We start from the raw sequence: 13,858 nt of genomic DNA on the forward strand, positions 1-13,858 counted from the left end.
GGTTGTGTGCACACTGTTGTTATGTGTTAACAAGGTTGTGTGCACACTGTTGTCATGTGTTAACAAGGTTGTGTGCACACTGTTGTCATGTGTTAACAAGGTTGTGTGCACACTGTTGTTATGTGTTAACAAGGTTGTGTGCACACTGTTGTGATAAGAGTGTTAACAAGGTTGTGTGCACACTGTTGTGATAAGAGTGTTAACAAGGTAACCCAACCGTTGAGTCTCACCTCAGACCAACAGATTCAACAGTAGTAACGGTATTTCCCAAGTAACGGTCTGTTGAATGCATCCTTCCCGACAAACTGTTATAAATGATGAATAAACATTCTATTCACACAAATATTTGTGTACAAACACCGGTTATGCACGACAGCGATGGTCCTGATTTACAATAATCCTGTAAATGACATTCAATTTACGGGCGTGACAATGAGCTTACATTTACCACAGTGCAGGGACTGACGTGTTTATATCCCATTCTCTCAAGCATTGTGAATCATGAAACAGACACCATGTAACATAAATGTAACGGGGTTAACACCACTAACTTCAGGTGTGATGAGTTAACATCATTAACTTTAAATATACTAATCATATAGTGTTAATTATGATGGGTTAACATCATTAATTTCAAATATACTAGTCATACAGTGTTAATTATGATGGGTTAACATCATTAATTTTAAATATACTAGTCATACAGTGTTAATTATGATGGGTTAACATCATTAATTTTAAATATACTAGTCATACAGTGTTAATTATGATGGGTTATCATCATTAATTTTAAATATACTAGTCATACAGTGTTAATTATGATGGGTTATCATCATTAATTTTAAATATACTAGTCATACAGTGTTAAATATGATGGGTTAACATCATTAATTCTAAATTTACTAGTATGACAGTATTAAATATAATGGGTTAACATCATTAACTTTATTAACATCATTAACTTTAAATATGCTAGTATGGCAGTATTAAATATGATGGGTTAATATCATTAACTTTGAATATGCTAGTATGACAGTATTAACCTCAGAATGGTGGGATGACACACACTGCCCTAAAAAAAAAAAGGGGGGGTGGGGCTTGACCCTACCTTCTTACACAGTGGGTTAAGAACCTTAACCTTAGATATAAAGGGTTGGTGGTATGCACGTCAAACACCATGGGTTGGAGGTATTAACTTCAAATATAAGGTGGTGACAACACTAACCTCGTGCATAAAGGGGTGACAATAATAATAATAATAATAATCAACATACGTCAAATAAATCACTACGATAAAAAAAAGAATGCTTCGTCGTGGACACTCTACCACAACCACAACCCCAACCACAACCACCACCACACCACTACCACAACCACACCACAACCACACCACCACCACAACCACACCACTACCACAACCACAACCACACCACCACCACAACCACCACCACACCACTACCACAACCACAACCACAACCACACCACCACCACAACCACACCACTACCACAACCACAACCACACCACCACCACAACCACACCACCACCACAACCACCACCACAACCACCACCACAACCACCACCACACCACAACCACACCACCACCACAACCACCACCACAACCACAACCACCACCACAACCACCACCACACCACAACCACACCACCACCACAACCACCACCACAACCACAACCACCACCACAACCACCACCACCACCACAACCACCACCACAACCATGACATAGGAGGATCAACATAGGAGGATCAACATAGGAGGATCAATGACCTGCATAATGAGGGGGGGGGGAGGGTGGGGGAGGAGGATGGATGAACAGTACCAATGGGGGTGTTCACCTTTAACACACACACACACACACACACACACACACACACACACACACACACACACAACAAGAACAAGAACAGCAACAGTTCCCCCATGGTCCACTTGCACATGTTCCTCATGAATAAATGAGACAACAGGAGTGTCTCACACGACTGCGGGGGTCAGGCGACAGTGGGGTCATGGGGCAGTGGGGTCATGGCCGTGGTATGGTGGGGCTGGTATGGTGGGGCTGGTATGGTGGGGGCTGGTATGGTGGGGCCGTGGTATGGTGGGGGTCAACTGTTTGACTGAGGACACATACCCACTTGGCCCAGAGAAGGGAGGACATCTAACATGCATGTGGCCCCACCACACGGAGGGAACACGGGCCAAGACGACCGGGGGCATAAAATACGCACCTGACCTGAAACCGCCGGGGAGATGACGATTGCTCACAGGGCACGAACACCTCTGATCAGGCTGTTACACACACACACACACACACACACACACACACACACACACACACACACACACACACACACACACTAGCGAGCGGAGGCTATATCCCTCGTAATGTATATTCACGAACGAAAAAAAATAATAAAAAAAAACATATCCGTAAAACTACTCTTCTGGCAGACCGCCTTCACACCCAGAGCAGCTGTAGAGGTGACAGTGCCAGCTGTGAGAGACGGCAAACAGTGAGTGTGTCCCTCCCAGCAGTGGGGGAAAAAAAAGAGTGTCAGCATAGAGAGAGAGAGAGAGAGAGAGAGAGAGAGAGAGAGAGAGAGAGAGAGAGAGAGAGAGAGAGAGAGAGAGAGAGAGAGAGAGAGAGAGAGAGAGAGAGAGAGAGAGAGAGAGAGAGAGAGAGAGAGTACCAGCAGTGACCTGTGGCATTATCTGGGATGGGGGGGGAGTGCGGGGGATGCTGCCAGTGCCTGGCCCTGTGTGGGGTGGGTGGAGGGGGTGGGGCCCAGCCCTCACACGTACATCTCCATAATTTCCCGTAAAAAAAAAAGTGACCAATTGAAAATATTTTTGTGTCCCCGACGCCCCGGGATATGAGCTGGGGGGACCTATTCCCCAGCCACTGGTCCTCCCTTAGGAATTACGGGAGTTTTTTTTTGACCCCAGGCAAATGAGTCCCATTACTAGATCCACCACACACTGACTCACGCGAGACACGTCTACAATAACAGCCTACATATATATATATATATATATATATATATATATATATATATATATGGGAGCGGGGGGCTGGAAATCCTCCCCTCTCATTTTTTTTTTTTTTTTCCAAAAGAAGGAACAGCGAAGGGGGCCAGGTGAGGATATTCCCTCTAAGGCCCAGTCCTCTGTTCTTAACGCTACCTCGCTAATGCGGGAAATGGCGAATAGTATGAAAGAAAGAAAAGATATATATATATATATATATATATATATATATATATATATATATATATATATATATATATATATATATATATATACATGTAGCTACAACGCGCACTCACTCAAATATGTCGAGTATCATACAAGCTGTTCCTCTAAAATAGCATAAGGGTATACCTTCCGTGGGTTGCGCATGGAGGGTTTTCCCCCCTTCCCACGGTGAGGCACACGAGTTCCGTCCCATGCCCATGGAAAGGAACATAAGGTCCCGTCCCCCTTCCATATCTAGGAACGATTTCCGTCCCCTCCCATGGTGAAGGATGGAGTCCATCCCTCTCCCATGCTAAGCCACCACTGTGCGTTCTCCCTCTCCCTCCCTACAACCAGGCGCTGGAGGCTGACCTCATTCCGTAAACTTAATTCCAGAGGACAGGGGGTTCGATTCTCTCTCTCTCTCTCTCTCTCTCTCTCTCTCTCTCTCTCTCTCTCTCTCTCTCTCTCTCTCTCTCTCTCTCTCTCTCCCCCCCACGCAAGGAAACACATGGTGCCCGAAAATGCGTCCCACCTTTCCTAACCCCTTTACTTCCGGTCCCAAGGCTTCTATTTTACATATATATGAGAACTGGAATGAAATATATCTTTCTGCCTTTAAATATACGCCTTGTATTTATGGGTCAATATATCTAACCACTGAAAAAAAAACATCCGGCAACGAGATAAAACTGATAAAGAAAAATCTATCATTTATCAATAAATACCACAGAAGTGTGAGTTAGTGAGCTAAGGTTAACTTTCTATTACTCTGCATGTGGGGGTAGTAGAGGTGTGGAAGAATCTGCCTTCGGTATCTTGCTCATAGAGGCGACTTAAGGCTACTTTTACATATATATATATATATATATATATATATATATATATACACATAAAGGTTCACAAGTGCACTTTCGAGCAATAATCACATCTGGGGAGATACAAGAAAGAAATATATCAGTCAGTTGATATATAACGAAGAGACGTAGCTAGGACCAACTTCTACATCAACACCACAAACTGCTACCAATACTACCTGTACCCCAGCAGCACACTGAATATCATATAACAACGCCATCAATCACACAGAACGTCGCCAATCAAAGCATTTCGTACCGAACCTCTGGGAATCGCTGCCATAATAGCAAAGAGCATTTCCAGACCCCCACATCGAACACTTCCATCAATGACACACTGACAGTCACCAGAATACACGGGACACCTTCCCTACCACACCTGTGGGGTGTTGATATGTATCAGCACTCCTTACCTCCCCTCTACCCTCCCCACTCGCTCCCTCTCCGCTCCCCACCGTTACCTCCCCGAGCCTGCAGTACAAAGCGTTGCCTAAACACACTGCCTCAACTCCATTACCGACCACGTCAACTTCGGGGAGAGGTTCAGCCCTGGCTGACATCATCAGCAACACTGTGGCCAAACTTTCCCCTCCACAAAGTTGACGAAGTTTGGCAAAGCTGGAAGGGTGGGCGGGGAAACGGGGAATCGACAGGAAACGTCAGTCTGACGGAGAAATTGACAGAAAAATCGACAGTGTGACGGAGACACTGGCAGAAAAACCACAGGTCGTCGGTGAAATTAACTACAAAAACGACCGTTCGTTTAAGATGTTGACGGGGGGGGGGGGGTTATATAGTGCCACGAAGAACAAATGGCGTTGCTGGAGAGAACAAATTGTGGGAGATACTCACATCTGGACGGTGAACTGTGATGGTGTGGGGGGGACTCACTGGCTATAACGTAATAGAGAAAAGGACGAATGTTGGAACCTCGGGTAAATGAAGACGATTCTCAGACCAAGATGAAGGTGAGATAAAACGACCGTTAGGGACACACACACACACACACACACACACACACACACACACACACACCACTGAGGAAAGTTGGACGCCTGACATGATTAAAGTTAAGAGTTGAATTGTTCCATATGAACAGTGTTCTGTCCTGCACAGAGTCCGAGGACGAAGGAAGGGGAGAGAGAGAGAGAGAGAGAGAGAGAGAGAGAGAGAGAGAGAGAGAGAGAGAGAGAGAGAGAGAGAGAATGACTAAACGCCTTCTGCAGAAGGGCATGTCACGTCACGGCCACACTCGCGAGGACGTGCTATTAACAAAACACCCACAACACATCAGGCTGGAGTGCGGTGCCAAGAATGTGGTCCACTCCTAACCTACCAAGCACGTGAGCTCCTATATCTTACGTGGATCCCAGTCAACCCATCCTGAAACACACACACACACACACACACCCACACACACCCAGCAACCCATGGCGATGTATGTTTTACGAGGCAATTCTCGCGACGCAGACCACCTCGGACGCGAGGTGGGGGGAGGAGGGGGGGCAATACGTCACTCACAAACGCGTCACATTCTCCAAAATTTCGAGGACATCAGAACGAAAACTTCACCGCCTAGCGATGCAATACTACAACATCCAATATCCTTTGGCATCTACAGCAGTCACCATCTTCAACGGATCATTCACGAAGCCAAGACTCGAGTTAACAGTGGCGTTCGTGAATAAAAATGGCGTATAAAGATCTCTCTCTCTCTCTCTCTCTCTCTCTCTCTCTCTCTCTCTCTCTCTCTCTCTCTCTCTCGCCGACGTGGGAGAGCATAGAAGCTGAAAAAATTACTTTCAGCCACGCATGGGTTAGGAACCCCACAACAGCCTGACGTGTGTGTGTGTGTGTGTGTGTGTGTGTGTCGGTCATCGCCCCTTTCACGAACATTTAGAGAGGTGGGGGGACAGAAGAGTGAGAGGGGGGAACCTGCTCACATGCTTTTTCGTCCCCTATTTGATAATATCGTTAAGAAGGATCTCCTATGTCATCCTCCGCGTCCCGGAAAACCATAACCCAAAGAAAACGAGAGCTAAGGTTCCAGAAAAGCCTAGAAAGGTTCCAGCCCGTGACTCATAAGTTTATCATATAGCATCCTCTTCATTCCAGGCAAGCTCAAGAAAGCTCCAGCCTCAACATGATTCATAACAACACCGTCCTTCCAGACAAGTTCCAGTTTCACCATGATCTTAACCACCTTTGGTTCTATATTCCAGGCAAGCTAATGAAAGTTCCAGCCTCGACATGTCTGGCGCTAAACCGTGTCATCCAGCACTTTCTCCATTCCAGACAAGTTCCAAGAGGTTCCAGTGCCTCGGCCGGAGGTATGTACGACCCCTGAGTGCCTGAGGGCGGCCTCACGCCTGCTGGACCGCATGGATCGTAGCGTGTCCCCCTGCACCGACTTCTACCAGTTCGCCTGCGGGAATTACCTCCACGAGAACGTTGTTCCAGACGATGCCCTCTACCGCTCCGCCATGCAGGAGATGCAGGAGGATGTGCTGGTCATTATCAAAAGTAAGTCATGGATGTGAGCCTTTTTAAAATCCTTTAAGAGTCTGGAAAGAGGAAAGTGGGAACCTTTAAAAGTTCTTAAAGAGTAAGGGTCTGGAAAGTGGGAGGCTTAAGAGGTTCTTAAAAGAGTGAGGGTCTGGAAAGAAGAAAGAAGGAAGCTTTAAAAGTTCTTAAAGATTGTGGGTCTGGAAAGTGGGTAGCTTCAGAAGTTCTTTAGAGGGTAAGGGTCTGGTAAGAGGAAAGTGGGAGCCTCTAGAAGTTCTTAAAGAGTAAGGGTCTGGAAAGAGGACAGAGGAAAGCTTATAAGTTCTTAAAATAGAGTAAGAGGAATGCTTTAATTAAAATAGGAAGCTACACCACCTTCCTCTCTTCCTCTTCAGTTTATTCTCACCGCCATTTCTCAATATGCAGTTTATTCAGAATTTAATCATATGCACAATGTCTCAGAAATGACAAACTACGCGTCATTTCATATCATTAGTAAATTCTTTGCCGTCTGACGCCCTTTGAATACCTCCAATTTGTTATCTTTCCCAAAAAATTAAGCACGAAGATGTGTGTGTGTGTGTGTGTGTGTGTGTGTGTGTGTGTGTGTGTGTGTGTGTGTGTAAGAACGCGAAAGAAGCCAATCCGCAATGTATCTGGAGAGGTAAATAACCTTTATACCGCTAAGCTTGCATGGAAAGCTCTTTAAACATTTTCTGTAAAACGTCCAACCGCCCTCCCTCAGAAAAGGCCAATACAGTCCTACTGTGTGTGTGTGTGTGTGTGTAACGAACAAAAGCACCCGGCCGCCTGGTGCATTTAACACATCTTACCTGACTTGCAACACAAGAGCTATATCTTCAGCTTTAACGAAGTCTCGTTAATACTCACGTAATGCAAAGAGATGACCTCTTTACCTGGAAAGGTTCTACCCAGTTTATTCAAGGGTAAAATCTTCAACTTATTAATCAGATGTTTGATGAGTTTCGAACGCGTAGTATCATTCAAATACATCAAATTCCTCTTCAGTGCAATGAAGGAGATAAGATCTGTTTTTCATACCGTTAAGTTTACAGGATGTGAAATAGGATATCATTTCAAGCACAGGTGGATGAGGGTCACGCGACGAAAGGAGTGGCTTTATCAGCTCGAAGGCTGGCTTAATAAACAGATCAGGCCAGGAAAATAAAAGGAGGAAAGGCTGAATTACCGATATGTTACGGATGCTATTGGTTAAGGACTTGGGAGAGAGAATCATTGACCGGAGAGGGAGTCACTCCAGGCCGCTTCCTTTCGACGGAAAAAAAAAAAAAGAGACGCTTGACTCCAGTATCAATAAGTGCAATGATCCCAGGCAGAACTCAGGATGGAACGAGAATTAGGAGACTGGGGAGAGTTTCACGGCCCGATAACCTTCGTCTCGGATGCCACGGGAACTAGAGAGAAGGCAATCCAACCACCATGAAGGAGAGATGTATTCTAGTGGGGAAAAGGAAGGGAAGCGTAAGAAATTAAGCCCAAAATGACTTCAGCAGAGCACAGCCGGACGCCGACCGTCCGTCCAAGTAGCACTCGGGAAAGTCTGCGTATACGATACGCAGTGGAAGACGATCCCAACCTTCCTCCCCGAGTGCCAAAAGGCTGCGTCACGAGAGGGGGGCAGGCAAGAGGGCGCACGTCACCAGCTGTGGAAAAAAAGGTGTATAATGAGTACGGGGTCGTCGTCGACAGTCCGACAGCAGGAACAGTGGGAGGGTTCAGAGAGAGAGAGAGAGAGAGAGAGAGAGAGAGAGAGAGAGAGAGAGAGAGAGAGAGAGAGAGAGAGAGAGAGAGAGAGAGAGAGAGAGAGAATGAATAAAGCTGAGTGTTAGAGGAGTGGGCGAGACGATCTGGAACTGCTGTTGGGTGTTTAATTAGTTGTTCCAGATCGATAGCGAAGTGAAAAAAAAAAGGGGGTGGGGTGGTGGTGGGGTGGGGGACGGGACGACTCGGTCCCAGCGGCGGGGACGTCCCGAGAGGCGATCCTCGTGCTGGACATCTAAAAAAAAAAAATTGAGAGAATCTCCAGCAAAGAGGATTTCACGACGTGTGGATGGGCGAGGAAAGCAACGTTGAACAGTGCACATGGACGAAGCTGGGGCACGAAACATGATAATCAAACTTCACCGAGGTAAAGGAGGGATAATTCTGAGCCATAATATGGCACTGGAGGACAGGAAGGGCTCAAGACACAAGAGGTGGGGAAACAGCGACTCTCCACCACATCCGACATAATCGCTGCCCCTTGCAGCGGACGCAGCAGTAGCAGCAAAAAACAAGACTGAGGTTCTGCTCCACTGGTGGTTGGGTCCACTGTTACGTCCCTGAAGTACGACCTTCATGTTCCTCGAGAGGTACAAGTTTCTGCCCAGCTTAAGCTGTGAAGGCCCGCCTGGTGCATCCTCTCTTGGGCCAGGCGGTGGGGCATGTCCTCCCTTAGCTTTCAGGGTCTGATCTATCCTATCTCAGTTTTCAAGAGCTTGGTTTACTCTCCCTTTAGCTTTCGAAGTTTGGTCTATCTTCTCTCAGCTTTCACGGCCGGATTCACGCCTTCTCAAAGACTTCTTTCTCCTACAGTGTGTTTTCCTAAAGTATCTAATCTCTCTGATGAAGCACACCAAGATAGACAGGGAGATGAGGGAGGGAGACAGACAGACAGGGTACACACATCCGTCTCTTGGCGTGCAAGGTTCTCTCCTCCACCCCGACACTAGTCGCTGCCTCTCTCTCTCTCTCTCTCTGTAATACACATCTCAAACAAGTCATAAAATCACAGTGGAAACGCTGAGCGATGATGTTTTTAACCCCCATCTCAACTTCAACAGCGGTCATATAACACATTCTTACCCAGATGGAATCAGAAACTGTAAATATGGGCGAAACTCTTAGCATGAAATCGTAATTCCCGGGTCTGTAACTTCAGCGCCCTGAAATATACCGAGGGAACTCGCCCAACTTTTGCCCAGGTTTACAAAAACTGTGTTGTAACTTGTCTCTGACGCGTTGCCAGCTGTTATATGCCAGCGTGGATACTGGCACGAATCCCTCTGGATGTGTGGATATTATTGCAATATTACTGCCTCTTTCTCCACAAAAAACCCTGTAGCTATTGACTCTTTCTGTCTCATTCGCAGCTCTCTCTCTCTCTCTCTCTCTCTCTCTCTCTCTCTCTCTCTCTCTCTCTCTCTCTCTCTCTCAATGTCGAGTGATAGTGATGGGTGGTTCCAATGCGAGGGAGGATATTGCTGTAGCTGAGGGTGTAATTAGGGGAGGGCAGAGGCTAGGCAGAGTGGAGCTGTGCGCTGAAAAAGGGGCAAGTAATTGGTAATACCAGGTCTAAAAAGGAAATATTAGTTGGTGCAACTGGATTTAGGTGATAAAAGATAGATGAGATGAAGAGAGATTTTTGGATGTCAATGTGCAGAGAAGGGCGCTAGCTGTGTTGGCTGTCTGATCACTTCCAGGTGGAGGCGAGGGTTTCCAAGCTTTCGTAGTGGCTTGAGGAAAAGACAGGAACTGAAATGGACAAGGGAAGAAGGTGTTGTTGACGGTGAGAGACAGCTCAGACAAGAAGCATTGTGTGAGGAGACGGCAGGGAGAGAGAGAGAGAGATCGAGGTTCAGTCTGACGACAGAAATGAGAAGAATCGCATTCACAGGGGAAGAGCGAAGTTGTCTAGCGAACCATCGTTGACACACGAAGAAAAAAATAGGCACATCAGACCATAAAGGCAGTAAAACCTCGGCCCCCTAAGAAAAATAGAAAGGTGAAAAGTTCGCCTCCATAAGGAACAGCTGCGCCAACGGAGACAAACTGCCCTCTGAAACAAGGCACTAAACGCCCTCAAGAGAAGAGGTTTAAAAACACTCTCTCTCTCTCTCTCTCTCTCTCTCTCTCTCTCTCTCTCTCTCTCTCTCTCTCTCTCTCTCTCTCTTGTACACTGATGAAAACTGGACCGCAATAGAGCCGTAATTCCGTCTTGACGCCCGTGTAAATAGCGACCATAATGATGGTGGTGGGAGGAGGGTGCAAGACTCAGCTGGAAGGGGAGTCATGTGGGGAAAAATGAACTGGTTTGGTTCGTCAGGGACGCGAGGCGTCATGGAGGAGAGCATTTCTTCATCGCACACGAGAGACCGGGGATGAACACTGTACACTGGGCTGTACACACATAAGAGCGATTAGCCAGTCGCAACAACACGCGATCATCACCGTTCTAGTTCTCCCAGGCAACACGTGTGTGCTGGAGAGAACAAAAGAGCTGAATAACACCAGCAGTTCTACCATGGGACGTCCTCGCCTCACCTCACAACTGACAACTGCTCTCACAACTAACAATAGCTCTCACCGCCTCTCACCACTAACAGCTGCTCTCACCTCCTCTCGCCACTAACAGCTGCTCTCACCTCCTCTCACCACTAACAGCTGCTCTCACCTCCTCTCACCACTAACAGCTGCTCTCACCTCCTCTCACCACTAACACCTGCTCTCACCTCCTCTCACAACTAACAACTGCTCTCACCTCTCGCTTAATGTAATCAACAGTGAGAGCCTCTCTTGCTGCGATGACCCCTGCGCTTTGACCTGACCTCCAAGGGTCGTATACCGCCGTGTTCCAAGACTCACCACCACCCCACAGGCGTGGGCGTCGTCGGGTCTTGCTCCTTACCCCCCAAAAGGTCGCTCTCGGTCGCTCCTCTCCAGTCCTCGCGTAACTTGAGGGTGGATCTCTCCGCGTTAATACCTGGATCGGTCTTTTTTTTTTACTCTCTCTCTCTCTCTCTCTCTCTCTCTCTCTCTCTCTCTCTCTCTCTCTCTCTCTCTCTCTCTCTCAGGGAGAGAGAGAGAAGCCCTTGTCGAGAGATAACTCTTGTGTACTGACTGAGACATCCAGCGGCTGCCTGCATGGTAACCGTCTCTGACCGCGACCCAGACGCGAGGATCGCCACATGACACCAAAAATCCAAACCTAATAAGAAAAAAGGAGAGAGAGAGAGAGAGAGAGAGAGAGAGAGAGAGAGAGAGAGAGAGAGAGAGAGAGAAGAGAAGAGCCTTCCTCAAAAAAGGCCGCATCTCGACACCCCTCAAAAGCAGTTTACATAAAAGCGGTCAATACTGACCTCAAAACTCCACCATGAACGTGTACACAATGACACGCAGGGTCAGCGTGGTCCCCCCCCCCCCTCTCTAGCTGATGACCCCCCTCCCGCCAAACATCTGCTGTCCTTCATTAGGGCAGATATTACGCAATATCAAGCAACGCGTGTTACCACAACTGCTGCAATGCGAAAATCCCTACAGTCCGCGTATTCCATATTGGTCGTTATAACTTCAGAAGCAACAACAAAAAAAAGGAAAGATAATCCACTACAGAAAATATATAAATAATACCCCAGAAATGCCAGTGAATAAGCGAAGATAAACACCTCTATCAACAATGTATAGACGCGTTACAGTCTGTCATAATTATCAGTCAACATCCACTATCTCATTTTCGTCATCATCGCCACTACCCTCTCACCATCTCAGTCATTCTCTAATCCTACCATCAACTCCCGTAATCTCCATAAGTCTACCTTAATAACTCTCTAATCCTACTAACCTTCGCCAAGCAGCAGCAGATATATGTATGTATGTAATGAGCACAATCGTATCTCGCAACACCTTCACACCAACACACCAGAGTATGTGGAACACTCGGGGGGGTAAAACCCGAGGGTGGAACTCCCTGCAAGGCGACTATGCGTGTAATTACAATGAGCCATTTGCTCCTCCTCCCTCACTCACTCCCCGCCGTGGACAGCCATTTGCTCTCCCCCCTTCCTCCCCGCCGGGGAGGAGACACAGTGGGCTACACCCGCTCTCCCTTGCACTGCCCCCACGAACATGACCCAAGACGGCATCACAACGTCACCAGTGCGTCACGGCATCACAACGTCACCAGTGCGTCACGGCATCACAACGTCACCAGTGCGTCACGGCATCACAACGTCACCAGTGCGTCACGGTACCACAACGTCACCAGTGCGTCACGGCATCACAACGTCACCAGTGCGTCACGGCATCACGTCACCAGTGCGTCACGGCATCACAACGTCACCAGTGCGTCACGGCATCACAACGTCACCAGTGCGTCACGGCATCACAACGTCACCAGTGCGTCACGGCACCACAACGTCACCAGTGCGTCACGGCATCACAACGTCACCAGTGCGTCACACAACGTACAGTAGGCTGTGGTGCCCTACAACTGGTGCCTACGTTTCTAAATGAATAAACGACCAATAATGTAAAAAAAAAAAAAAAAAAGATATCTCATTCTACACAGTGAGCTAGCTCTACGCTTCTGCCCGGGGAAATTCCATTATTGGTACTCGTGGGAGGCGGATGAGTCTCTCTCTCTCTCTCTCTCTCTCTCTCTCTCTCTCTCTCTCTCTCTCTCTCCCTGTGGCTCCGGGCGCTGAACTCTTGACCGTTTATGACGCAAAAAAAAAAAGAAAAAAAAAGTCCTTCTGGATGTAATTACCTCAGCAGGTTAGGCCCCTCCTAAGGGCAACACTCAATAATAATCCGTAACACAAACTCACACAGAAGGATCATCTGCCTCACTCAGATGGGTCCAGCCCACGGGTTCATGAAACAGTCTGTTCTAATCGCCGCCAACATCCCTCTAACCACAGAAAGAAAGAAAGAAAAAAAGAAAAAAAAGGTTTTACTAATAAGAGAAAGTTCCAAGATGGAATATATCCAACCAGATCATGGTTGTCAACAGGCGCTTGCAGTACAGCGCCCCCACATAACGAAGTAAGCCACCGATATTCAATTCTGGTACGTTCTCCTCAATCCCCTCCCTGGGCTCGTGCGCAAGACGCCGCCGCGCAGCTTGAAGTGGTCATATCTATCCCCGAGTCACTGCCATCGGCTAAACCCTCACTTCGATGACCATAAAGTTCCAAGACGCTACGGCTTGGAGAAGCGGCCACACGTACCCAACAAGACGCTCCTCGACTAACACACACACGGCCTCCACGAGCAGTTCAAATGACTAATAAAGAAGATAACTACAAGACCTGACGGCATCCATGCCCTACATCAGCTGGTGCCCCTCTCTCTCTCCACGACCAGAGATTTCAAGGACATTATTTCTTAAACAACTTTCAGACCGTCTACGTATTGAGGACCTGCCTCCAACAGCCTGGATAGCAAGTG

The 13,858-nt window shown here is 47.4% G+C and overlaps 2 protein-coding genes across 2 annotated transcripts in view; one reads left to right on the forward strand and one right to left on the reverse strand.

The window, feature by feature from the left end:
* LOC139763255 (uncharacterized) overlaps positions 1–13,858 on the reverse strand; it is a 256,023-nt gene that overhangs the window by 176,222 nt on the left and 65,943 nt on the right. The gene's annotated exons all lie outside the window — the stretch shown is intronic.
* The window catches only part of LOC139763350 (membrane metallo-endopeptidase-like 1), a 193,314-nt gene that overhangs the window by 146,640 nt on the left and 32,816 nt on the right, over positions 1–13,858 (forward strand). Inside the window, exon 4 of the mRNA XM_071689373.1 lies at positions 6,401–6,628. Coding sequence (XP_071545474.1) covers positions 6,401–6,628 — 228 coding nt within the window. The remainder of the gene's footprint in view (positions 1–6,400; positions 6,629–13,858) is intronic.

Source organism: Panulirus ornatus, chromosome 46 (genome assembly GCF_036320965.1).
Source record: "Panulirus ornatus isolate Po-2019 chromosome 46, ASM3632096v1, whole genome shotgun sequence".
Classification (NCBI taxonomy): Eukaryota; Metazoa; Arthropoda; class Malacostraca; order Decapoda; family Palinuridae; genus Panulirus; species Panulirus ornatus.